The 26,223-nt window shown below is 41.6% G+C and overlaps 2 protein-coding genes and 1 long non-coding RNA gene across 8 annotated transcripts; all 3 read right to left on the bottom strand.

The window, feature by feature from the left end:
* Positions 1-931: 931 nt before the first annotated feature.
* Positions 932-2,269, bottom strand: LOC121706070. Its single transcript, XR_006030967.1, has 2 exons — positions 1,745-2,269; positions 932-1,602 (listed from the first exon to the last, which is right to left on the bottom strand). It is a non-coding gene; the product is annotated as an uncharacterized LOC121706070 (long non-coding RNA).
* A 228-nt stretch (positions 2,270-2,497) lies between these two features.
* On the bottom strand, positions 2,498-12,144 carry il2rb (interleukin 2 receptor, beta). 3 transcript variants are annotated; one of them, XM_042087517.1, is made up of 11 exons: positions 8,358-8,848; positions 8,030-8,149; positions 7,306-7,439; positions 6,866-6,986; positions 6,267-6,342; positions 6,030-6,117; positions 5,810-5,943; positions 4,750-4,954; positions 4,402-4,504; positions 4,176-4,266; positions 2,498-3,478 (listed from the first exon to the last, which is right to left on the bottom strand). In XM_042087517.1, exons 3-11 carry the CDS (start codon positions 7,415-7,417, stop codon positions 2,729-2,731), a joined length of 1,680 nt encoding a protein of 559 aa, XP_041943451.1. In that variant the 5' UTR covers positions 7,418-7,439; positions 8,030-8,149; positions 8,358-8,848; the 3' UTR covers positions 2,498-2,728. The 3 variants fall into 3 exon arrangements, with proteins under 3 accessions (XP_041943451.1, XP_041943450.1, XP_041943449.1); XM_042087516.1 differs by lacking the exon at positions 8,030-8,149; XM_042087515.1 differs by lacking the exons at positions 8,030-8,149; positions 8,358-8,848 and adding an exon at positions 11,657-12,144 and having other exon boundaries at positions 2,499-3,478.
* An 11,134-nt stretch (positions 12,145-23,278) lies between these two features.
* Positions 23,279-26,127, bottom strand: LOC121705851 (testis-expressed protein 33). 4 transcript variants are annotated; one of them, XM_042087120.1, is made up of 5 exons: positions 26,002-26,127; positions 25,389-25,447; positions 24,977-25,109; positions 24,042-24,152; positions 23,279-23,639 (listed from the first exon to the last, which is right to left on the bottom strand). In XM_042087120.1, the coding sequence occupies exons 2-5, from the start codon at positions 25,407-25,409 to the stop codon at positions 23,557-23,559; spliced, it is 348 nt and encodes a 115-aa protein (XP_041943054.1). In that variant the 5' UTR covers positions 25,410-25,447; positions 26,002-26,127; the 3' UTR covers positions 23,279-23,556. The 4 variants fall into 4 exon arrangements, with proteins under 4 accessions (XP_041943054.1, XP_041943057.1, XP_041943056.1 ...); XM_042087123.1 differs by having other exon boundaries at positions 24,977-25,085; XM_042087122.1 differs by lacking the exon at positions 26,002-26,127 and adding an exon at positions 25,692-25,772.
* Between the last annotated feature and the right edge of the window lie 96 nt (positions 26,128-26,223).

The following is a 26,223-nucleotide window of genomic DNA, read 5'->3' as shown; positions in this document are numbered from 1 at the left end:
TTAGACTGTCATGATAGGACCCTATAAGGGTCTAGAATGAGGGTCAGAGTTCTTTACTGTTCATTCTTTGATTATAAATGCAATGTTACATTTTCCTTTGGGGAAGTATCTATCTATCTATCTACATACATTTTATTTGACCATCCCAATGACACATTGACCACACATGAAGGTATTATCACTTTAAAGCTTTACTCAGCATAAAAATATATGTCAATGACAAAAGGATTACTACTGTAGTCATACTGAAGTTATACAATTTAAAGGAACCATATGTAAGATTGTGGCCAAAACTGGTACTGCAATCACTTTCAAATTACTGTAGAGCGGTGTATCCCCCCCGACTCAAGGTTGCCAACCCGGATGCCGAACACTACTGACTTTGTGATTAGTAGATTGGTGGAGGGTGGCACATCAGGCCAAAACACAACATGAAATGACAAAACACAACATCAACATCAGTTGAGGGCTGCAACTTCACTTTTTAAATGACAATGTCCTGGCCGGACTACTGTTGTCAGTGATATAAGTATTTGAAATGAACATGATTCCTTAATGTCTAGTGACATATCAGGGCCATTTTATGATTAATTGAAATACATTTCTTACATATGGTTCCTTTAACTTTCATGAATAGTATACAGACTTGAGTTATCACAAATAATGTTCAATATGGAAAACAGGGTAAATTTCACCAAGATAACAAAGGAAGTAAGAAATAATTTTTCATTGAGCAATAAATCTTCTGTTCTACTACATTTCTTGTTTCTCTAAACATACTGTACACAAACATAAACACTTGTCTTCTGTAGCATTGGATTAAAGCGCAGTGTTATCAGTGTTTGAGCAGAGCTTATTTAGAGCCTGTGCAGTGACTGATACTTAAATTCAGCAGCTATTTAAAGTATTTAAAACTATTTCACAATTGCTCAACAGTTCAGTAGCCTTTATTAATATTGTATACAAGTCAGCTCATGGCATAATACTATGACATTACATTATGAATCATAGTCAGTATTTACAAGAAATTGTGACATTATTAAAAAAAAACTCAACATGATACTGATTATTGCTGTGTGTTTTTTGATGTTTTTTGAAAATACAAAACCCTCTTTTAAAAGCAAACATCAAACCCCATATTATTTGTTTTTTAATGTATTTGTTAGTTTTCTTTTCTAAATAATTATTTTTATGCATTCTTAACACAGCAGACAATGTTCGCTGAAGCCTGAAGGTGCATGAGGGTTAAGGCTCAAGTTGATTTAATTAGTAAGCAAAATCATTTTGCTAATTTAATACCTTGTGCACAACCCTACACACAAACTGCAGCTATATAAACACCCATAAATCTGAGGAGAGGCTGGAAAACCAGTTGTCACTAAATCATAGAATTCACTATAGGTGCATATTTACAGAGCCTACTTGAGTGTCTTACTGTAATGGAGCATAAAACCTATGGGAACTTCCCTATCTTTTAGGAGACTTGGCCATGTGGCTGTCACAGCCACAGCTTGTCTGTGAACAAGCAAGAGAAAAGTCGAGGTGAAAAGGGCATCAAATGCATTCCACTACAGAACACAGAATATCCTTGTGTCAAAGAACCTCTTTCAAATGCATTCCACTACAGAACACAGAATATCCTTGTGTCAAAGAACCTCTTTCAAATGCATTCCACTACAGAACACAGAATATCCTTGTGTCAGAGAACCACTACAGAATACAGAATATCCTTGTGTCCAAGAACCTACAAAAGAGATGCTTGTCTGCACAAAGGCTACCAAATCTCAAACAAAGTATACACATATTTTTTTTTAAATGAATTTTAACAGCACAAGGGGAGATACAGTACATGCCTTTTTGCAGAACACTATCAAGAAATCACTGCAAAAAATCCTAGAATTCAAAATCTAAGTGAGATAAATAAGCTTAAATCAAGTGAATATGTACGTATTTTAGCTTATTACAATACATTTTTGCACTTGATTTAAGTTTTCTTTGCCTTGTACTAAGTGAAAATCTTGTTTTATTGTTCTTGTACTACCTTATTTTAAGGTAATACAAGAAACTTTCACTTGCAAGATTTGCCAACAGAACAAGAAGATTTTCACTTATAACAAGGTCGGTAAGGTATAATAACGGTGAAAAAAAAGTGAAAAAATGTGTTGTTATAAGCAAATATTAGAAAAATAAGTATATATTCCCTAACCTGACTCTCGCCAGATGAATTTCGTTCTGCTTAGCTCCACCTAGCTCCACTCACATCCATCTGGGATCGGTTCCGTTGAGAGTGATTTCAGCACAATATTGTATGGTAGAGCCAATCAGGACACAGGCGGGAGTTTCATAGATGTGACATAGCATAGAAGCGACTGTGAGACTGTTCTCAGTGTCACAGGTTGGCTTCGATGTGAGTGGTTGAAGTAGCACGTCAATAGATGACGGACAAGTGGCTTATCCAATCTTATGCAAGTGCAAGGATTTTTTAAATAAGGCCCAGCCTTCTGAAGCACCACTCCAATGGATCGATCCCAGATGGATGAGTGGAGCTAGGCGGAACGAAATTGTAGTGAACGAGATTGCTGAACGAGAATCTGTGAATATGACTACACAGATTGTTGTGGCTCAATATAGGCATTCCTTCAATGTAGCATTCCTTGACACTAACTAGCTAAAGATAATGTTCCGACGCCTGTAATGCCATTGCTTCAACGCCTGTGATGTAATGCTCCTAGATGGACTTGTTACTATAGGTATTTTGCATTTCTTTTACTGTCAGATACCCACTGCCACAAGGCTGGATTACCATGGAGGCAGATCTGGCCAGGCTGGCCTCTGGTGGTGAAGGGGTGTAATTGCATGATGTTACAGGAGCAGTATCTTCACACTCCATGATGGTTGACATCAACTCAGGGGGTCTCAAAGGGGAGCTTAAAGGGGCCTGAATGGGGATGGGAATTCCTAAGCTTTGGAGACGTGCAGTGAAGCTGTGCTCCTCTTTCTGCCTCTTCCACTCCTCCTCCTCCTCCTCATTCATCCCCCCTTCCTCACTCACCTCCACCCCAAATCCCGAATCTGGACTCAATTGTTCCCCCTGGGGATTGTGGAGGTCTGGAGCTTCTGAGAAATGGAACTGCTGAATCTGCTCCAGTCGCTCGTACGATGTACCGGAGGTTCCGGACGTGTCTGCTTTGGGCATGTTCCCGCCAGCCTCAGGCGGGTACGTGAAGTAGATGGGGCAGGACTCAATGTGCAGTAGGCCGGGCTGGGACTCGGAGTAGAAGTAACCCATGTTGGAGTAGCAGGAGGACTGACCACTGCCTATATAGTCCTCGCCGCTCTTGCCCCCCAGGGGCATGAAAGCGCCTGGGGCCAAGTAGGGCTCTGTATACAGCATCGGGGTCACCTCCACTGGGGAAATGCTGTCTGGGGGCTGGGTGGCAGCAAATGACTCGGGGCCAAACATGGGGCTCAGCCACTTCTGTGGAATAAGAGATATTAATAAAGAAAAAATTAATAAAGATGAAAACTACTCGATAATATATGAGGAAAGGAGGGAAATGAGACACAATCATATGGAGAGACAGAGAGAGAGCAGGTGGTTTTCAATGATGAACAAATGAAAAAGAAAAAAAGAACAGATGAGAGAAAAAAAGGGAGAAGAAAAAAAGATGAGAGGTTTCGAAAATGGACTCGAAAATTAGGTGTGAAGTGTAAGTGTGTCTCGCCAAACACCTGACCCACCTAAACAGCCAACCACAAGAGTTTCTTGAAATGGAATATATGTTTTAGTGGGTGCTTGTCTGCAGGTGTGTGTGTGTGCATCCATTACTGGGTAAAGTTGGAAGGTACAGACAAACCACATAGCTTTCATTTCCTAGCAAGACAAGAATACTATCTGTGGTAAAATACACGCACGCACACACATACACACACACGCACACACACGCGCGCGCACACACACACACACACACACACACACACACACACACACACACACACACACACACACACACACACACACACACTCACACACACACACACTCACACACACACACCATTAATTCTTCTTGGATTGATATTAACACATTGCATTGTACACTGTGACTCATGCAAATTAGAGCCCCAGGTGTTTTTTCTGAGAGCCGAGCGACTTGCTGCAGATGGCGTCAGCCTACCTGAAAGTCCCCTCCGTGAACGGTGTGGAGTGGCTGGAAGTATCTGGACGGGTCTGGGATGTGTTGGCTCTTCATCTTGAATCTGTTACAGCTGTGGAAATGAGATCAGGGAGACACTGCCTTTTATTTAAGGCACTGTCTTCAGCTCGAGGTCGGCTTTATTAAGTTTGATGGATTTGTTGGGGCAAGGGCAGGGGAGGGGGAAATCAGAGGGAGAGGGACTCACCAGCTTAATGTGCGGACTTTTTTGTTGCAACACAATGTCATCGCTACAACCAAACAAAGTCCTCCACACAGTAGACTAATTTTCTTGACCGGGAGAGGTAGACCTAAGATGGGCAAACACACATGCACACACCAAATAGTGTCACCAAAAGTTTTACTATTAGCATCTGTAAAGCTCCAGCACATCTTGTTATACACACTAATACCAAATAAATTCATATTAATAATAATAATATTATGATTATTATTATTAATAATAATAATAATAATAATAATAATTGTAGCAGTAGTAGTATTAGTAATAAGTAAAGTGCTGGTAATGATGTTAGTGCAGTAGTGGCTGTTTTACGTTGGAGAGGTGGGGTTGGAAGTGGATCTCCCACGTCAGATGTCCAGGTGAGTACAGGACCCCAGTCACTCCATGTGCCCCTGTAGGAGCTCCTTTCCGCAGTGATGAAGGGCATCACCCTTACCCTGGCCTGGTACCTCACCCCCAGGTGCAGCAGTGGCCCCAGCTGTTCCGTTGTCTCCGTATGGTTCCGGACCCGGGCAGCCTGGGAGAGGGAAGAGATGAAGAGGTGGAGGAAAAAGAGAAGGGAGAGGAAGAGCTTAGCAACACAGCAGGTTGATGTCTGGGGAGAAAGGATGATGATGATGATGGAAATGATGAAGATCATTAGATAGAAATAGAGAGCAACATACATATGTATTCTGCATTGTGTTGACTGTGTAGTTCAGCTCCACACTAGCCTGTGTTTGAACCATAAACCTGAGTGGCAGCTGCGCCAGCAAGGAGGCTAAATCCAATGGCTGTTAGTGTCTGTCACTGACAAGCCCCTTTAAAGCAACCCAATGCAGAACTTTTACCTTAAAATAATTAATTAATGCTAAAGTGACTTATAATATGGAGAATGAATGAAGTCTCTGACATAGCCAATGTGCACCCAGAATTCTTGCACTGTGTAAGGTTGTTGATCGGGTAGGATCATGACCCTTTTAGTCGTTTTTTGACTAAATGGGTACCTTCTCATCACTTAAATTGTGTTGAATATGTATGCCTCCAAACCCCACTCCCATCTGGGTCACAGTACCAGTGTAACCTGCGTCTGTGTTGACTGTGCGGTTCAGCCTGCACCATCCTGGACTCAAACCCATTAACCTGCTGCACCATGGATTGGGAGGTTCATTTCTGCTGTAAGTGCATGTTGTGTGTGATGTCTGTATGCTACCGAGACCCTTGAATTTCCCCTTGGGGATCAATAAAGTATCTATCTATCTATCTATCTATCTATCTATCTATCTATCTAAAACGCATGCTTGCTAGTGTCTTGCTAAATTTTGAAGCTGGAGAGACATATTAGTACCTGCTGACTACCGTCTCTCTCTCTCTATCACACACACACACACACCTCCCATGGCTCATCTGCCTTCTTGAACTGTCGCTCAAAGATGAATTTTTCCATTGTCCTGGGCTTTTTGGGTCCAGGGCTCCACGATAAGTTACCCCGGGCAACACTCGGGATGTCAGGAGGCCGCAGCTTGACTGTAACACAGCAAGATAAGATTACTTTTTGTTATTATTGAAAGATATGTGTGTGAGAGAGAGAGAGGGAGAGAGAGAGTACTTACTATTCTTTGAAAAAGTGTAGTTGGAAGATTTCTCAACTTTGCCTTTACACTTAACTTCAAGGGCTGCTATGTGTGTAACACTGTAATCCTGTTCCAAAATTATACACATGAAACAACAATTTACAGAATTATTCTCAAACAAACAATGTTTTTGCACAGTGACTCAACTAAAGTATTCTACTAAAGCTAGTTTTATTGGAAGACACCACAAAAAGTGTTAATAGAAGACCAGCTTGCCTTGTTGTTAAACTGAAGATGGCAGCCTTTGTAGCAATGATCTTGACCCAGAGACATCAATTCACATGAAACACTTCTGATATAAATAAATAAAAAGAAACATTTGAGACAAACCCTGAAGTCACTCAAGTGTCTTGCATTTTTGCATTTTCACACATCATTGTGGTGGTGAGGTAAGAAATATCATCCGTTGATGTGTCGCCATAATGTTTGACAAAAGAACTTCACAACACAAAGCGGAGCTACTCACTATTGTAGATACATAAACATTGTTATGTTTGCTATTTACAGTTTCTTGATAGCATATTGATAAAGACTAGTGACTACATATGTCTATTGGGACAGAAATATTAACCTTAACGCCAATCAGAAAAGAATGTATTTTCAATTGAGAAACCAGTCTCAGATATCCTTTTCATCACACACAGGCACACATTTTTTATATTTGGCTAAACATCACTCTATACAGTATGTCTCTGTTGACATCACTTGCTAAAACAGGCAGTGCTATCATTGTTTTGGGATCAAAAGGACATTGTTTGAATCCAGTTAGTTTGATTTCATAAACATTTGGAGTCTGACGTGAAAGTCAGTCTTACTCTTTGCCTCGTTTGGTCGTTTTGGCCCAGAGGATGCATTGATCTTTGACTTTCTCTGATTTGTTTAAACAGTTCCACACACAGCTGACATTTCCCAAGTAGTCGTTCAGACAAGAGAGATCTGCACAATGATAGAGAGAAAGAGAGAGAGAAGAATAATGGAGGGGCTCATTTTCCATTTCAAGGACTACACCCTTGTGATGACAAGTGTCATGATTCAAATGGACAGAAATTAGACTAAGCATGAGATTAGTCTGGACATACGGTACCATGCTGAAGTGTAAAAAAATGTTTTGTGAGAATGCTTGATAATGATGCTTGGCAATACACGTTCACATACAAGTTATCAAGACAAAGCAACAAAATGACATGTTTGATTGGTTTTGCTAGTTCTGCCTGATAGACTATGTTTTTTCTCTGGGTTACTTCACTTCACTCACCCTCCTGTTGATGTTGTGCCTGATGAGTCATCCTTGCCAAGAGAAGAAGCTGCAGGAGGAGGAAGAGGAGATGAAGAGGAGGAGAGAGGGAGGGCTGCCAGGTGCCTCCCATCAAGACGCTTTCTGGATGTTTACTGTGAGAAATGGAGAGAATCATCTGGTTTTAAACACACTCACAGAAGCCTTTAATCAGCAAAGAGACTTGGAGATTTGTTGACGTAACAGTGGATGCAAGGAATGCTCCTGTTGCCATTATCAGATTTATGATTTCAGTGGTTTTGCTATATTTTGCAGGACTTAAACTTGTAAATAAATAATGGTGTGATTCATTGCAGAATTTAATGCAGTTCGTATGAATGTGCGCCCACCGCAAAAAACATTTCACACCATGACAAGTACACCAGTGTTCATTTTAAAGCCTTGTTAATATGTTAAACTTCAGAGATCCCTATCGCTATCACAACCGCTGCTGCTGCGGTTAGGATTAGACATTCTTAGAATTAGCTCGGACAGATAGTGCATGGGTTTGGGTAGGATTTTTTGGGCCTGATCTCAGCTAGTTAGAACATATGTCATATTCTCCTGATAGAAACAGAGGACAGATTAACATCGACATGACATCAGATAAGGCTGTGGAGAAGGATATGCATAACCACTTCCCCAGCCGGCCTTCTGATCAGAGTTTATTTGTTAAATTGTTTGTTTATGTCCTGTGCGTACGCACAAATCCAGCTAGTAATCCAGTCTCAAGTGACGCTGGTTTAGGTCTCCAGGTGTAATTGCCGGTGCGTTAGGATACTGAACTTGGAGGTCATGAACACATTCAGCTATATACTCCTCCAAGCTGCAACGCATCACAGGCAGCACACACAAAGGGTAAAATACACCCACATTCTCTCGGCAAATAAAAAGGTCTATTCTAACAGATATCAATTAAGGAAATGCTCATTAAGTTAAAATTCACATAAAAACATAAATCTAGGATCTAAAAGACAACACATGTTGAACATCAGCAAATAGACTGGTTGCTCAAGACAAGCTAAATGTTCTACCTGTGTGTTGAAGGAATCGTTTTGTTTCTCTATCCAAACATGAGCACTGCTACCTTGATGCGTGATGTTGAGCGAAATGCTAAGAGACAACTCATTGTTCCTGTCAAAAGTCACACCTCACTCCCCTCTGGCCTGCGCAGGGTCAGCCCCAGTCGTCATGGAGATAAAAAGAGACTGATGATGACCTCAAACACCGCTGGCTTACCTGTGGTTTAGTGGGGTGACTCACTCTCATGCACAGAAAAAGACTACAACCTGCAGCAACAGACATGAGGGGCCCTGTATTGGGAAGCAGCTAACTAACACTCTCCCCTCAAATGAACAGATCTTGGAGCTGTCTGTCCGAACAGAGTCCATGTGTGTTGTGAAGGTTCACTAAACAGTAGCGCTAGTGTGGAGTGAGCTCTAGCCTATCAGGTGTACAGCGATGTGCTGAGTTCAAGTCATGGGTTTGACAACGAGGATGTCTGTGCAGCACTATGAGATGTTTTGGAGAGGGGGTCAGCTTGATGATTTAGGCTATTTATTATGACCGCCGCACAGCAAAGCGGCGGTCATATAGGTTTAGTCAGATTTTTTTTTTTTTTTTTTTTTTTTCGCATGTCCAAATTTCCGTCAAGGATTCCCGGGACACTGAAAGACCAGGGTAGACGAAACCTGGTGGGCATGTAACCCCATGTGGATAGCATGGAACCATCGGTTTTTCTTTTTGATCTGTAGCCCCCCCGCTGGACTGCACCCCCCGAAACGAGGGTAGGGCAGACACAGTTTTCTGTGAATATCTCGAGAACCGTAAGGTTTAGGAGGACCATTTTTTTTTTGTATGTTGATCTCAAGGGGCCATGTCAACCCATTCCATAACCACTCATTTCATGTATAGCGCCACCTAGTTAAACACAAAAAAGTAAAAATGAGGTGTTGTAATCGCAGGTATCTGTGACCTAACATAGTCAAAACTGCACGAAATTGGAAGTGTAGGATCATTATGACACCCTCTGAATGCACGCCAAGTTTCGTGGAATTCCGTTCATGGGGAGCCACACAATAAATTAATTTATGTTACTATACACCAACTGGCCTGTAGGTGGCCGGAGACAGTTTTCTGTGAATATCTCGAGAACCGTAGGGCCTAGGAGGTCCACCTTTTTTTTGTATGTTGGTCTTAAGGGGGCATGTCAACCCATCCCATTACCACTTATTTCATGTATAGCGCCACCTAGTTAAAAATTAAAAAGCAAAAAATTAGGTGTTTTCATCACAATATCTCTGGCTGACATGGTCAAAACTGCACGAAATTGAAAGTGTAAGATCATTATGACACCCTCCGAATGCATGCCAAGTTTTGTGAACTTTCGTTCATGGGGGGCCTTACAATAAAATAATTTATGTGTACATTTAGTGACCGTACACCAACAAGGATTCCCGGGACACTGAAAGACCGGGGTACACGAAACTTGGTGGGGATGTAACCCCACATGGATAGCATGGAACCATCGTTTTTCACAGTTTTCAGACACAGTTTTCTGTAAATATATTGAGAACCGTAGGGCCTAGGATGACCAATTTTTTCCGTATGTTTGCCTCCAGGGGTCATGTTAACCCATTCCATGTGCACACATGTGCATAAACAGATACACACGCACACACATACATTCACAGTAATCATACGTATGACACATACTCACACAGTAGACATATGTACGCATGCATGCACATGCACAAACACACATACGCAGCCAAACACACAAGCACGCACACACACACCCACACACATAAACATAAACGTTTACACGCACACATGCACACAATTCAAGAATTTCTCAGAATTATGAACAGGCAAGATGGGGGTGGGGTTGTATAAAATGAATTTTACATGTGAAATCTATGAACTAATCATGTTTTGGTACTTGTTGTCTAGCAGATACCAGTGAGAATTGAGTGTGGATAATGCAATTTAGTGAGACAGAATCATATAGGCCTTTCAGCGTGATTTATTTTTGTGGAAAAAATGTGCTGGACTGGGCGGCGGTCATATTTTGTACCGCTATGCGGTACATCTAGTTTTGTATAGTATCCTCAGGAGCAGTGGACATCCCGGTTCCAGAAAGTAAATTCCTGCCATATATTCTTTCTACCTGTGCACTTAACACAGGTGATATCACTAATTATCTGGTCTATGGCTGCTAATTAGGATGAGCTGGTTTACTAAATAATTGGATCAAATACTTGGCAACTTGGAATTTTACTTTCTGAACCCGGGATGTCCGCCAGGAACAATACTGTCAAATCTCCCAGGACAAAAATCTTTGAACTGTCAGATAGGCGTTAAAAAGGAATTCTGATGTTAACCAGCCCAAACCTTGGTGTCCGAAATCAAGTAGTAAAACCAGAGAGGGTTAAAGCGGAGCAGTAATCAAGGATCTTTATATAACTGAGTGAGAAGCCATTTTCCTTACTCTTTACTAATCTTACACATCTAAATTCTAAATGAACACAAAATCAGGCAAAATGGAGGGGAGATGTGGAAAAACAACTAAGTAACTACGTTTCTATTTTAAACTGTTGAGACATCTACATGTCTATATGTGACATCAGGAGTACACAACATACATACATTTTCTTTGCGTAAACTTTGAGGCCTCTACCCTCTGGTCTACAGAAAGCGTGCTTAAGTCAGCATGAAAACCAGCTGTGAACACTCCCTCACACTGTGCATAGTGTTCATTATAACATGTTGTGAGACAGTTTTCACTGTGTATTATCGACAGCACTAATTTAGCAATGACTGCTGGCTTACACACACAGATGGTCATGTGTGGGCGGGTGAAACTCTCAAGAGTTTCGAAAGGGTGGCAGTGGTGGGGCGGAGTGGGGTGGGGTGGGGGGCAACAGGGGGGCACATCTGAGCAATCATTTCACCTAACTTCTTACACACATCTGTGGATCATGATGGTGCAACCTTGATGATAGATCAATCGACACAAAGACACAAAGACACACACACACATACACTCACAGACACAAAGACACAGAGTGACAGCAAGCGCTCATCTTTTTTATGCTAAGAGACTAATGCCGTACGTCACTGGCGATTAACCTGAGTAAACATAAGCAAAACAGAACACACTTGACGCAAACCACCTAATTGAGAAGCCTGTGTTGCCAGTAGGTTTTTTCCAATTAGTCAGACGTGTCTTACAGCATCACCATCTGAAGTCATGTCTGCTCTTGTTAAAGACGTCTGAGATGTATTATGTCTGACCTGAGTCAGCTATGCTGTACAGGGTATAAACACTCACCCTTCATGCGCAGGTTAGATTAAGCACTGCCCATCGCAACCGTCCAGGACACTGTTGTTCAGGTGGTCGCTGTTCGTCTCTCTCCCTCCCTCTTTCTTTGTTCTCTCTTTCACTCACTCTATCTTTCTTTCTCCCTCTCTCTGTCTCACTGCCCCCTTTCTCTCACTGACACTCTTCCTCCCTCTCTCTCTCTCTCTCTCTCTCTCTCTCTCTCACTCTTTCTCTCTCTGCAGTGAGGCTCTTCCTTTTCTGCTTCAGTCTCCCCGTTTAAGCATCACTTCTACACTATGTGGCAACACAGCTGCCTGTCAGTCTGAGCCCCTTAGTCCAGGTCTGCACACCCCCTCGGTCTCAGGAGTGTGTGTGCTTCTTTGACCAGTACTGTGGTGATATTTCTGTGACTTGGTCACACCACATGCTCTCACAGGGGGGACAGTTGCAGACAGGAAGAAGAAAAAAGCATGAAACAAACAAACAAAAGTCACACTCACAAAAAACACACAAATACACACACACACACACACGCACACACACGCACACAGCTGAGAGTGAAGAACCATTATATGCCTGGCCTCCCGCAGTGTAGAAGACCTGACAACTAGCACCATGATTAAAAAAAGAGATACGATGAAGACCACATCCTGTTTCAGTCAAGCCCAAAACATCAGCTTATTCTATCACATTAAGAGGTCCGCCCACCATACCTAGTGACTCCAGAAATACTGCTTTCACAATGAGCAATATTGGTTGAAATATTATAAGATGTCATAAGATGTGGTTGGCGACAACAATGCTAAAAAAATCCACATGCAAAGCCATCACTCAGTGCTGCAAAGGTGGCAAATACATTTTATTAGTGGCTTTCTGTCAGACAGATCATATCTATTTATACTTAGAACATAACTATATATACTTTTAGACATGTGGTGATTGTTGTCTTTCTGTGAAATGGCACAGCTAGAAGCTATTTCTTGACTAAAGGTGACTGGGTGCTTAGAGATAGGTGAGTGTAGTTGAGACTTAATAATATGTAGTTCAGATTATATTTCTCTATCTACACCCTTGTACAAATTAATTGAAACAAAACTCTGAATTACCAATCATTTCATAAGATAAAAGGCCCCTTGAAAGGAAACATTTCCCATTCTTTTCTTTACAGGAATTTAAAGTAAATTTGAGTGGTCTGGTCTCAAGCCTGGTTCATTTCAGGTGAAATTTCAACAATTATTGCATCAGCCAGAGCCAGTCTTACGGAGCCCCAGAGATGTCATTGCAAGATATTTTTGCATCGTGAGAATGTGCACGCGTTTTACTAAATCGTGCACATGTTTTACTAAACAGTGGTCTCATTTTACTAGATTGTGTGCACAATTTAGTATACTGTATTGTGTGCTCATATCTTGCAATGACGCCTCCAGGGTTATGTACTGTCTGACTTTCACACAGCCATCATCTGTGATGGACATGACTCTTAGGAATACAGTATATAATGCTACAGACTGTGAAGAACACACAAAAAAAGACCTACAGAGACAGTGCAGTATTGCAACTGTCAGCCATGTGGCCAATCTGAAGGAAACAAAATCCATTTTTCCAAACTTCAAAGAAGATTATGGTTGAATCAGGAAGACAGCACCATCCTGATTTTACTCCAGAAAAGCAAAAAATGACCCTTGCAAAACAAGTTACAAAACAAGTTCATTGGAATTTAAATGGGACAGGAATTGATATTTGTTTATGCAACACTTGCAGATCTTAGAAGCAGGCAGAAAAGCATGAAGAAGCAAATCCCAACAAAGCCAATGACAGAGAGATGACATAACCACAAGAAAAGGAGAAAAGTGATATTCAGTAAAGTAATTTCATCGCCCAGGATGAGGGAAGAGAGAAATCTCCCACGCACACACAAGAAGATGCTTTGATGATGTTTCCGTTACAGCATCAGAACCTTAGTCAGTTAGTGAGTATCACAACAGAAACCTAAAGTCTGGTCCTAGCCATGCGTCAAAGATGGTAAACAACGTCATGATCCAAAATAACATAATTCTCCAGATCTCAACATTATTTGGAATCTTTGGTCAATTAGCAAATGTCGCCTTAGTTGAATGGACTGTACGCTTAAGAATAAGCTTATTTAGACACTGCTTCAAGTCTGTTACAAAAATCATCAGTGATACCATATTATACCGTCCAGTTTATATAATGTACGAATTGATCGTCATAATGTATGATTGATCGTCATTCATGGAGAGATTTACCCTGGAAATCCAGAGTTCTCGCGAGAGCACAATGGAATTGCCTTCTGCGAGACACTGAGCAATGATGCATGTTACTTTTACCCCTTGCATCCCGGGGAACCAATCAAATCGGCGTATCTGATATATGCGGGCCAGAGGCGAGTTAAACTGATGACAACAGCGCTGCAACGTTGGAGGTCAGTAAACATTGGTCGTAGTGTTATCCAATTGCGTTGAAGTCTGAAATCATTCAGAGTAAACATTGGTCTAGTCTTATCCAATTGCGTGCAGTGAGTTTTTCAAATGCATGCTTGGTGCCGCCCCTCGAGTTGGGCCATTACATTATTTGTGGCCAGACCCTTAATCTTTCTAGATTACCAGGGTATGAATTTTCCAGGCTAGGAGAGATTCGCATTCAAAGACATATTGTTGATAAATTGGGATATCCATCCTGTGGCCACCATCAACCACCTCTTTGACTGTTTTTGCAATGACGGTTGGCATGTGTTTTAGTGGGGGTGCTTGCATACGCATCATTTTGAAGGTGTTTGTGTGTATGTGTGGGTGTGTGTAAGGTGAAGGGGATGTGTCTATGTTGTGACACAGTATTTCAAAGGTCAGAGGCACTGAGGGGGCGAAAGAAAGCATGTTGTGCAGCTCTGGAAAGCCAGTCAAGAGACCCAGAGCTTCAACTACTACCATCAGGGTTGTATGTGTTAAAAGGGCGAATGTGTGTATACGTGTGCATGTGTGAGTGTGAGTGTGTGTGTGTGGGGGGGCTGTTACACACCTCCAGGTTATCTTGGGTCTACCTCTCCTGTGCCTCCCCTCGGCTGTCCAAAAGAGGCTGGTTTTGGTGATATCATCAGGGTCCTTACAAAGAACCTAATAGGTCCTAATTATAAATAATGTACTTTGTGGCCAGAATACTTATTTGTAGGATCCTCCTCACACTTTAAGGGTAGAAGGAAGTTTTCCGCATTTTGTTATGTCTCAGACTCATCTTAAAATGGATTCAATTCATTTTTTTTCTCATAAATCTACACACAATACTCCAACACTCCATAAAAAAGCAGGTGTTTGGAGTGTTTTGTAAATTTATAAAAAAAATAAAAGACTGAAATATCTATTTACATAAGTATTCAGACCCTTTGTTATGACACGCTCTGGTGCATCTTACTTCTATCATTGGTCCTTGAGATGCTTCTACAACTTGACTGGAGTCCACCTGTGCCTAAATGAATTCACTGGACATTATTAGGAAAGGCACACATTTCTTTAAATAAAGTCTCAGTTGATGGTGTATGTCTGAGTGAAAACCAAGCCATGAGGTCGAGAGAATTGTCCATAGACCTGCGAGATAGGGTTCTGTGAAAACACAGATCTGGGGAAGGATACAAGAAAATTTCTGCAGCATTGAAAGTGCCCAAGAGCATGGTAGCCTCCATCATTCTCAAATGGAAAAGTTTGGATCAACCAACAGTCTTCCTAGATCTGGCTCAGCCAAACTGAGTAATCCGGGACGAAGGGCCTTGGTCAGATATGATTTTACTTTTACATCTGCCGTTTTATCAGACCAGATGATTACTTTTACATCTGCCTAGGGTCAGATACAGGACAGTAAGGTCTGTATACATGACAAATGCATATGATAGTCAGGTGTAGAGAATAGGACATGGTGTTTAAAGCCACCTGAGGTGAAAGAGGTGGGATGATTACATATCCGGTATGATAATGCATTAATCCTAATTTAGTCTCAGAAAGTTAAAATAGTCCAGCGTTGGAATTGTCCAGGCCAAGGGGAATAAGAGTTGTCAAAGGGCATGTGGTGGGTCGGCAGTACGGGCCAGGAATCCGGGCAGAGTTGTCATAGGGAGGTGATGGGTCGCTAGGCTGTACGGGCCAGGTATCCAGGTAGGGGGACAGTAATAGGCGATGATAGGGCAGTCATGGGACTTCAGGTTGAGATGGGTGAGAAGAGGGCCAAGCACCCGGATGGCCAGTCACACAAGGACTCAGCAGGGTAGTCCATTCCAAAAATCCCTTAAGTGGGTGAAGTTCCACACCGCACCATACCTATGGGAGGCAGTAAAGAGGTATGTTTTAAGTCTAGACTTAAAAATAGGGAGGGTGTCTGCTAGTCGAATTGAGGAAGGGAGATTATTCAAGAGGAGGGGTGCGCGATAGCTGAAAGCTCTGCCTCCTACTGTAGTTTTTGAGATTTTTGGAATTACAAGAATGGAATTGTCAGTCAATAGTGAGAGTTCCAGCTAACCAGCTCACCTGAAGAAATAAATCATGTTTTTTACCAGTTTTACAATATACTATATATTCTTCAGAAATAAACCCCAACCAGGAATTCATAGACTCTTTTCTAAACAGCATCAAATTACCACAACTCAATGAGACCGAAATAAAAAACCTGGAATCACCTATAACTCAACAAGAACTGTTTGATGCCCTGAAACAGATGCCCGATAATAAAGCACCAGGTCTGGATGGCTTTCCTGCTGAGTTCTACAAACAATTTTGGACCATATTAGCTCCACTTTTCATCAGAATGATTAATGAATCAAAACAGAAAGGACGTCTTCCAACTAGTTCCACCACAGCCACAATTTCACTGCTCCTCAAGCCCAATAAGGACCCAACATTGGCATCCAGCTACCGACCAATCTCTCTCCTCAATGTGGACAATAAGATAATCGCAAAAATGCTAGCACACAGATTAGCAGAGGTCACCCCATCCATTATCCACCCAGACCAAGGCTTCATTAAAGGTAGAATTTCATCCACCAACACCCGCAGACTGTTAAATATAATGTATCACTCCACAAATTTTCAAGATAATACCATCATAGCAACTCTGGACGCAGAAAAAGCTTTTGATAGGGTGAACTGGAATTTCCTGTTTTCCACATTAGGGAGGTTTGGCTTCGGGGAGTCGTTCATTAATTGGATTAAACTTCTATACACCTCTCCTTCAGCCACAGTAATCACCAATGGACTAACATCACAAAGTTTCACTCTTCACCGGGGAACTAGACAGGGGTGCCCACTCTCCCCCTCACTATTTACAATCTTCATTGAACCCCTAGCAGCTGCCATCCGTCAGAACCCCCTCATCAAAGGTGTCCAGACTCCATATATGCATCACAAAATCAGCCTTTATGCTGACGACATTCTTCTCTTTCTTCAAGACCCCACAACATCAGTAGAAGAAACCATCAAACTCATTGACACATTCTCTAAAATTTCTGAATACTCAATCAATTGGAATAAATCTGCAGTTCTCCCATTACATCCCAACAGCTGGGATGTGACAGCCAACTCTTCACCTATCCCACTCTGCACTAACTATATCACTTACTTAGGGATAAAAGTCTCCCCCAGGCTGTCAGACTTATTTAGCCTAAATTATTCCCCTCTACTCACTTCAATAGATGATGACCTTCAACGCTGGAAGAACCTCCCATTATCCATCATGGGCAGAATCTCAGTAATCAAAATGACAATACTGCCCAAAATAAACTATTTATTCTCTATGATTCCAACCCAGCCCACCACCCTCTGGTTTAAGTCTCTCGATTCATTAATCACTAAATTCTACTGGAAAGATAAGACCCCAAGGATCAAACTCACCACTCTCCAAAAACCAAAAGCAATGGGAGGACTAGAGGCCCCACACTTCCAGCACTATGCCCTGGCCAACCAGCTCCACTTCATCCACAAATGGCTACACCCCACCCCCTCAGATAACACCTGGTTAGACCTAGAACAAACAATCTGTAAAGAAATTAAAATCTCAGATCTCCCTTTCTGCAGTCAGTCGGTCAAAAAACATCCATCCTTCAAAGCCCCAACAATTTCAGCTACTCTGACAGCCTGGTGGAGATTCTACCACATCACTGATTCACCTATAACACCATCAATTCGCACCCCGATTGGGAATAACCCAGATTTCACCGTCAATAAAAAAACACTTAACTTTCACACATGGATGGGAAAGGGCATCACTCACCTTCAACACATTCTTCAAGACAATAATCTGGCCTCATTTTCCTGTTTGGTCCAGAAGCACGGCATCGAGAGTAAACACTTCTTACAATACCTGCCAATTATATCATCTATCCTAGGAAAAATGAACATCCAGACAGCTAACCTTGACATTCCCCCACCAATCTCAGAACTGCTTAATATTCCCTCTCCCAAAAAAATACTCTCCCAAATTTACAAAATTATATCTCGTTCAGAAAAAACAATTGGCCTGCCATATCACAAATGGGAATCAGACTTATCAATTACTCCCGGTGCCGACTTCTGGACCAAAATGTGCAAAAACATCTACCTCATGACAAAGAATAGTAATCTACAACTAATACAATACAAGGTTCTTCACAGATTCCACTTCACTGCACATAAATTGGCTAAAATGGGGTTTGGCTCGGATCTTTGCACTCACTGCACACAAAATAACCCAGATACATACATTCATGCGGTTTGGCATTGCACTCCAATCAACCACTTCTGGGTGAGTGTCACAAAATCTCTCTCTTCCATCTTTGGCTGTCACATCCCAGCATCCCCTTCCTTATGCATACTTGGTGATACATCCACAGTCAATTTAAACAACTCCTGCAATAAAACACTGCTGGTAGCGCTGACTATCGCCAAGAAAACAATCCTCATGAACTGGAAATCACTCACATCACTCATTGGAAAAACTTGTTAACAGACTATGGGCTATATTTTCATGGTCTGAAACGGAAGTGTCTTTGCGCAAAACGCAAGTCACTTTGTGGGCGGATCTTGGGCGCTGATGCTATTTTACCGGCGGGATATTTGACTGTTGCGCCAAGCGCAAATCTAAAATGGGGTGGTCTGAAGTAGCTACATTAATCATGGGTGTGGTTTGGGCGTAACGTGCAATAAACCAATCAGGGCGTCATCTCACATTCCCTTTAACAACAGGCAGGCTTGTTCCATAGCTGATTGCTATTATGGTGGCGTATTTGCCAGGCGCAGCCAGGAGCGCTCACAGCGCTATAATTTTACTGTTCAGTTAGGAACTGTCAGCTATTGATTTTTCCTCTTGACAAAATGTAATACAGAATTGTCACAAAGACATACTTTCCGATGTTTTGGGATCACTCTCACTGAATCACGAGATTATGAATGCATGATATTTTTGCTATGTACAATGTAATCTAACATTACCTCTCTATAGACAATGCATATCTTCTGTCAGTTAATCTCTTCTCTCCCGTGCTGCTGCTGGGGCATTTGGCTTAAATGGCATCGGCATGCAATTCAACATCACGTCTCCTTAAGTCATCTAATATTTCTTAATTTATGTCATCAACACATCCGTGATTCGTGAAAATGTGTATGCTAGATTTCACATCTTAATGGACACCACACTGATTTCCCTCGAGTGGTAATATTTTTCTTTGAAATTATGTATGGTTTACCGAAATGGGAACTATGTTGTATAGATGAGTGGAGCAAAGTGTGCGTTGCGCAGCACAGGCAGCCTGTGAGAAACCGTTTCCAAGTTGACCTAACTTTCAACTCTGCACAGTATATCCCATTAACTGCATGACAGTAGGCTATTTACAATATTTTCTGTTAAGTAGAGTTTGTAAACACTTTATCATCAACTTAATGCACGTACAACATTCGTTTGAGCAGGAGAGAGAATGAATGGGTGCAGCAACTACAGAAATTGTAGCCATACTTGCTGCTTTCTTGTACTATTTGCTGGTTAACAGCTCATAAAAGCTGATTTAAGCTAATTCACTAACTCAAGACTTTAAGGCCATCATGGATATAAAACGTTTTTTGAAAATAACGAAAGGATGGAGGGAACATAAAGCTTGGAGTTATTTCAGATGGGCTACAACAAGGTAGGCAAAATTCTGGTGCTTAAAACCTTAGCGCAGCTGGAATTATGCTTAGACTGATGTTAAAGCGCACGCGATGTTTAAAGCCATACATAACGGTAAATTGGAACAAAACTAAAGGTAACTTTGGCCTTTATAGGGCTGTATTAAGTTGTCCAAATTAATAGGTCATAATTAGGCGTTGTTGTTGTAAATATATTGCATGTAGATGTTGTAGGCTACAAATTTTTTAGGTCACCAATGCACGAACAAAACCGGGAAATGGACAAATATCACGGGGGTGTCTGTAGATTGGTGTGCAACACATTCATTCACGCAGGCCCTCAAAATAGCATCTGCATTTGCGCCACAGACTTTAGACCAGGGAGTTCCTGGTCTGTGGCGGAATTGTTTTCTGAAACTGCAAAATATCAACAGTGAACGTTTGCGCCGGAACACGCCCCGTCTTTTCGCTGAACCGCCCCGGTGGGCGCAATCGAATTCCCTAATTTACAGGCACGTAGGGAAAATTCCAATATGCGCTGACTGCAAAATAGGAAAGACAAAAGCGCGAGTATACAAAGTCAATTGCGCTGGGACGCACGATAGAGCCCTATATATCATTAGAAAACCTACCAACTACAAACTTAATCAATACTCAGGATACAACCTCTCCTTGGTACCCCTTTATCACCTACTTACAGTCCTGACCCTCTTTGCCTGAGTTCCATCTCCACACCATCATAACACACTTCATCAACAGATTCACATATCATCGGACACTGGGCAGGGGAGGGTAGCTGGAACTATTATTGTTATTATTATTAGTAGTAGTAGTAATATAAATAGCATCCCCTTCTTTCCCTCCCCCTTTTATTTACATTCTCTGATAAACTTTACTAATTTCACTCTTTCTCTCTGCCTCTCCCATCGTTATTCTGACGGGGCCCCATTGGATGGCTTGGGAGACTCGGTCCTGGTGGGTCGCTGTGTGGTTTTGGCATTGGTTGGGTCCTGTGGGTTATCTATTGGCCCTGGGCCCCCGGTGTGCACCCTCCTCATACGCTCATGCACACGCCTTGTCCTGGAAGCACACAGCACACTTTACTCTCTTTTAATTGCACTACATGTTAGGTGACATACATCAAACATAAACAAAAACTACAAAACAGGCTAGGGTAAGAGTGGAGTGCAGGTAGATGCCTCATCAGGTGTCTATCTGCATGCCTCACTTATTTTAATGCACACATTGAGGAGGAATACATCTTACATATGAAGGTATATTGGGTGCAAAAGTGGCGAGCACATTTAACTGCAGATTTTGCATGTGCACACTAAAGTCATAAATGTGTAACAGTAAAGTTGAAGTTGTACATATTTTTTTATATCTTGTTAACACAAAATAGGGGCTACGGGTTCACAAATCCTTTTTACAGGTACACAAATCCTATCCTGTGAGTCACAACTTTCAAGAGTCACGCACTCGACACTTTTGCTCCAATCGTTGCGGCGCAGTTGGTGCGAAACACATTTGCACATCCGTGTTTCATAATCTGAGAACATGCACAACATTCGTGCATTTGTAAACCCAAATGTGAACTAATGCATCCAAAGTTGTGCATCTGTGAAATAATTTCTCATTAATAAAATTCTACAGATCGCTTTGATTTTCTTGCACGACTACAGGTCAATTGATACAAGTGCTCGAATCTGCTTCTAGGAGTGACGATACTTTTGCTCCTGGCTAGGTGATATAATAGGAGCAAAACGATTTGTAGGCTGTATGTGCACGTCGATCGAAACGATCGAGAAAACAAGGCGGCCGGATCTGGATCGCGCTCAGACAGCGTTTAGTCAGATTTAATTTTTTTTCGCATGTCCAAATTTCCGTCAAGGATTCCCGGGACACTGAAAGACCGGGGTAGACGAAACTTGGTGGGCATGTAACCCCACATGGATAGCATGGAACCATTGTTTTTCATTTTGATCTGTAGCCCCCCCGCTGTACTGGACCCCCCGAAAGGAGGTTTTCTGTGAATATCTTGAGAACCGTATGGCCTAGGATGACCAATTTTTTCCCTATGTTTGCCTCCAGGGGTCATGTTAACCCATTCCATGTGCACACATGTGCATAAACAGATACACACGCACACACATACATTCACAGTAATCATACGTATGACACATACTCACACAGTAGACATATGTACGCATGCATGCACATGCACAAACACACATACGCAGGCAAACACACAAGCACGCACACACACACACACACCCACACACATAAACATAAACGTGTACACGCACACATGCACACAATTCAAGAATTTCTCAGAATTATGAACAGGCAAGATGGGGGTGGGGTTGTATAACATGAATTTTACATGTGAAATCTATGAACTAATCGTGTTTTGGTACTTGTTGTCTAGCAGATACCAGTGAGAATTGAGTGTGGATAATGCAATTTAGTGAGACAGTTAAAATCATATAGGCCTTTCAGCGTGATTTATTTTTGTGGAAAAAATGTGCTGGACTGGGCGGCGGTCATATTTTGTACCGCTCTGCGGTACATCTAGTTCTAAAGAGTTTTCATAGCTCTGAAATAAGAAAAAATAGCCATGTGAGATACTGTATATGAATGTTTAGTACCAACTCAAGAATCATCTGATTGCCATCATAACTCATGTTGATATTCATAACAGGCCAAACATTGTCAACTGGACTGAGATCACAGACCTTTGGCAAGAAAATGGGAGAAAGGTGAGCTGGAACATTTCTCTCCATTCTAAACTGTCAGTTGCACTTTCATAACCACATCTTAAAGAGTTTCCGGATAGGCTACCACAAAGAGTCAAGGGCTTAAAACCCCCCATTGCCCTTCATCTATGTTAGCAGTAAGAGGTGACATTTTGACTCATCGCATTTCTAAAGAAACGTTGCAATGAGTTCTGTCAGCTCATGCCTCTGATGCTAGATTAGGCTGAGGGATATTTCACATCCCCTCTCTGGTTCAGCTCAACAGTTAACTGATTGTACATTTTCCATTCTTTTGTAAATGCATCAGGGTTGTGAAATATTACTTAAAGGGCATACATGCATTGTTATGTGCTGCTAAACATTTTAAAGATATTTTAAGTAAAATAGTGTAATCAGAAATATTGTAAACAGTGACAATTCATTTCTAAATACATTCAAAATTATTTCTAAATATTTTGGAAAATATTTTACTTTTGACAGTTTGTTTAAACGTATGAAATTGATATATTAATGCTCGCCTCGTCATATTCTGAATATAATGTCATTATTTAAGATGGTCTTTTCACTCTCTCACCCCAATCATTGAAATCATCAAATAATGTAGCTTGTTTGAATTTTCTGTTATTTCCGAATGAGACTGGTTTTATGTTACCTTTTGATGTCTGGGCATGAGGTGCCAACACAATGTATTAAATATGGCAAGCTGTTTAATACAGCAGTAATTCACGCAAGTGACACTGTCCTAAGCTAGAATTGACATTTATTTTGGTCTAGGTTGTGAAAGGAGTGAGGTGTTGTGAGATCACTTGTTTGAGAGTAGAATGTTTGCATATGTGTGTGTACATGGGTGGATGGCTAGGTGTGTAGGTGGAGTGTTGTATATATGTGGGTATGTGTATTTATATAGGTGTGTAGGTGGAGTGTTGTATATATATGCGGTGGGACCAGAAGGAAATGCTTGCATGCAGAAAGTGTAAAACATAACTTCTGCGGTGAGCAAGGCGTGAAAAGCACAAGCAGCTTAGGTGCCTCCACCCTTCTTGTCCATTGCCATCAGAGCCTTCTTTAGTCGCTGGTTCACAATGTTTCTCTCTGTCCACCTCACTGATGGGGGTGGGGGGCAAGGATAGCCAAAGAGGGGGCAAGACAAAGAGAGAGAGAAAGAAAACAGACACAGATAAAAGTAAATTCTAGTAAGAAATCATCAGCATAAACAAAAAGCATAGTCTATTTATAGATTTATAGTGGTGGAGGTAGCGTAGTGGTTAAGGAACTGAGCTAGCATGAAGTAGCCTGGCACTTAACCCCAAGTTGCTCCCGGGACAGTGGCCCTTGTAATATAATTGACGTATGCAAGTCGTTACGTTTGGATGAAAAGCATCTGCTACATGAATGTAATATCCCTAAAATATTGGTCCAGAACAAGACTGAAATCCCTACCATAAATAGCTCACATCAGTGAGAAGTGGCATGTATGGAAGGAAGGGTGGAGGAGAATCATCATACCCATGTCGTCAGTCTTTCGGCCATACCACTTCTGGGGGTCAATGGGGGTGGGTGGCAAAGGGTGACTCATGTAGGAGTCCTTCACAAGGGATGACCACTCCGACGGTGCCCCTGCAAAAATCAAGTTCACAAGAACAGCCAAAAATGACAACAAAAACCCACACATGGATGATAGCCCAAGCTCGCTTCACAAAATGTTGTGCCCCCATACAATGGGTGTTTTAAAAATTGTGTTGACATTTTAATCTTCATAAATTCCAGGAAGCAACTGTATAAACTGTAGGCCTACTGATAGTTATCAGAATATGTTATCAGTTGCTACAAGTTATCAGTTGCTAGTTTTTAGCAATGCTGCTGCTGGTGGTGTTGTCAAGGCAACACAACTGGCTGACAATATTTTGAAAGTATCCTAAGATCAAACTAATTGCATGTTCCTGCAGAGTTTTTGAAGACTTGTCAATGGGTTTACTACCACCAAGAGTAATTAAAAAAATAATCTCTTTCTAAATGAACACATATGGTTTCAAAATGCATCTATTTGAGGCCATTGTAAGGAATAGATAATTCTATTGATAAATAGATACTTTAATGATCCCGAAGGAAAATTCAGGCATTCCAAAGGAGCAGAGCTCCTGGATAGGCTGTCACTCACATCCAGGCACGGAGCTACATCAGGGCTAGGGGAGATTATAGCCCCAGAAATCTGCATAGCCCGCCCTTGTTGAGGTCTGTGGTGGAGGCACATTTATGCATTATCATGAAAATTGGTTATTTTCTGAGCACCCCAGCACATATAAGTCAAGCTCCCCAACCCCCTTAGCCTCGGTAGAGAAAAAATCCTGGTGCTGTGCCTGCTCACACCAATGCCAAAATGAATGAATCAATGAATGGATGGATGGATGGATGGATGAATGAATGATATTTGCTGGTGATACCTGGGAAGATGTTGGTGCGCATGCAGTGGCCCAGGCTGTGGTAGGAGTTGTGGGAGTCTGCAAATACAGCACTAGTGCCTGCGTAGTGAGGAGCCTTCAGAGGAGGCACCTGTGGAGCAACCAACTTTCTCATCTAGTGCACACGCACGCGCACGCACGCACACAAACACACATGGGTTGCACTCTGTGCATACAAAAAATGTGCTATATAAATAAAAGTGACTTAACACACAAAAATGCATCCCCAAAAACGAATTACAGAAATGTGTATACACATAGACATATACCATGTATCCCTATATCATGATTAAAAACAAAAGAAAGCTAGTTCGTTGACTATGTTGGCTAAAAAAGTATCTTTATTTTTTTTCATTCTGTCACTTGACCTTCACCACAACCAGTTTGAGCTCACCTTTGATTTTCCTTCGTCCATTTCACCCGAGTTACTACTTATTCCCGTAGGCTACACCACTTAAAAACAACAGGACATAATAGAATGAAGAATAGTTAAATTACGAAACATGGGTTAGGCTTCAGTGACTACACAAAAGGCACAAACACACTAGGCTAATAGCCCACCGACCAATACAGAGAGAGATGGATGTGCAGAGTGAACAGTCTTTGCTGACTGCAGAGCTGATATTGTTTGCTTGGATTCAAGCCAAGGTAGGCTACACCACATAATTGTTTTATTAGGCTATTCTCGTTGTCCTACCTGGGCGAGGTGCAAATTAATCGAACCAAAACATATCTGGATAGCAAACTAGTACCGCCTACAATGGCATGTGAATAACATGTAGGCTAGCATGTATAGAATGTCATACATTTAACGCTTACCTTCGTAAGACCACATCAATTAGCTTATCAAGAAAATTAACAAGAAAAGACACGCCCTCTTTAGTTATTTAAACTATGTCCCGTATACAGTTCAATGTGGGCATTCAGTACCACCCGATTAACAATACTGAATACTTCATGGCAAATGATCCTCAAAAGCACAAAATGAACGTCCTTGTTATACTTACATTGATAACACTTCTCACGCCGTGTAGACGCTTTGCTGACACCTAAGCTATCTTGTGTGTAGTTTATAAATGAATGATTTACCTCAGCCGACCCCCTGCTTGGATTTCCATGCGGATAGGGTTGCTGTGATGTCATAATTGAGGATTGCATGGCCTTTCAGATGTTACGTGTGCTATCTGATCCCCTGCAAATTCTTCGGCGCAGTAACAACACTTACGCAA

This window comes from Alosa sapidissima, chromosome 3 (genome assembly GCF_018492685.1).
Source record: "Alosa sapidissima isolate fAloSap1 chromosome 3, fAloSap1.pri, whole genome shotgun sequence".
Classification (NCBI taxonomy): Eukaryota; Metazoa; Chordata; class Actinopteri; order Clupeiformes; family Clupeidae; genus Alosa; species Alosa sapidissima.
Note: the sequence above shows the minus strand (reverse complement) of the source record. Positions and strands in the feature narration are given on the sequence as shown.

Excerpts from the sequence above, each read along its gene's own strand:
- LOC121705851 (XM_042087120.1), bottom strand. The coding sequence starts at position 25,409 with ATGGACGAAGGAAAATCAAAG. Across the intron at positions 25,110-25,388 it reads TGGACGAAGGAAAATCAAAG|ATGAGAAAGTTGGTTGCTCC; the intron begins GTGAGCTCAAAC and ends CGTGTGCACTAG. Across the intron at positions 23,640-24,041 it reads CCGAAAGACTGACGACATGG|TGAGGTGGACAGAGAGAAAC; the intron begins GTATGATGATTC and ends CACCCCCATCAG.
- il2rb (XM_042087515.1), bottom strand. The coding sequence starts at position 7,417 with ATGGGAGGCACCTGGCAGCCCTCCCTCTCTCCTCCTCTTCATCTCCTC. Across the intron at positions 6,987-7,305 it reads GGCACAACATCAACAGGAGG|ATCTCTCTTGTCTGAACGAC; the intron begins GTGAGTGAAGTG and ends ATCATTGTGCAG. Across the intron at positions 3,479-4,175 it reads TTCACGGAGGGGACTTTCAG|AAGTGGCTGAGCCCCATGTT; the intron begins GTAGGCTGACGC and ends CTTATTCCACAG.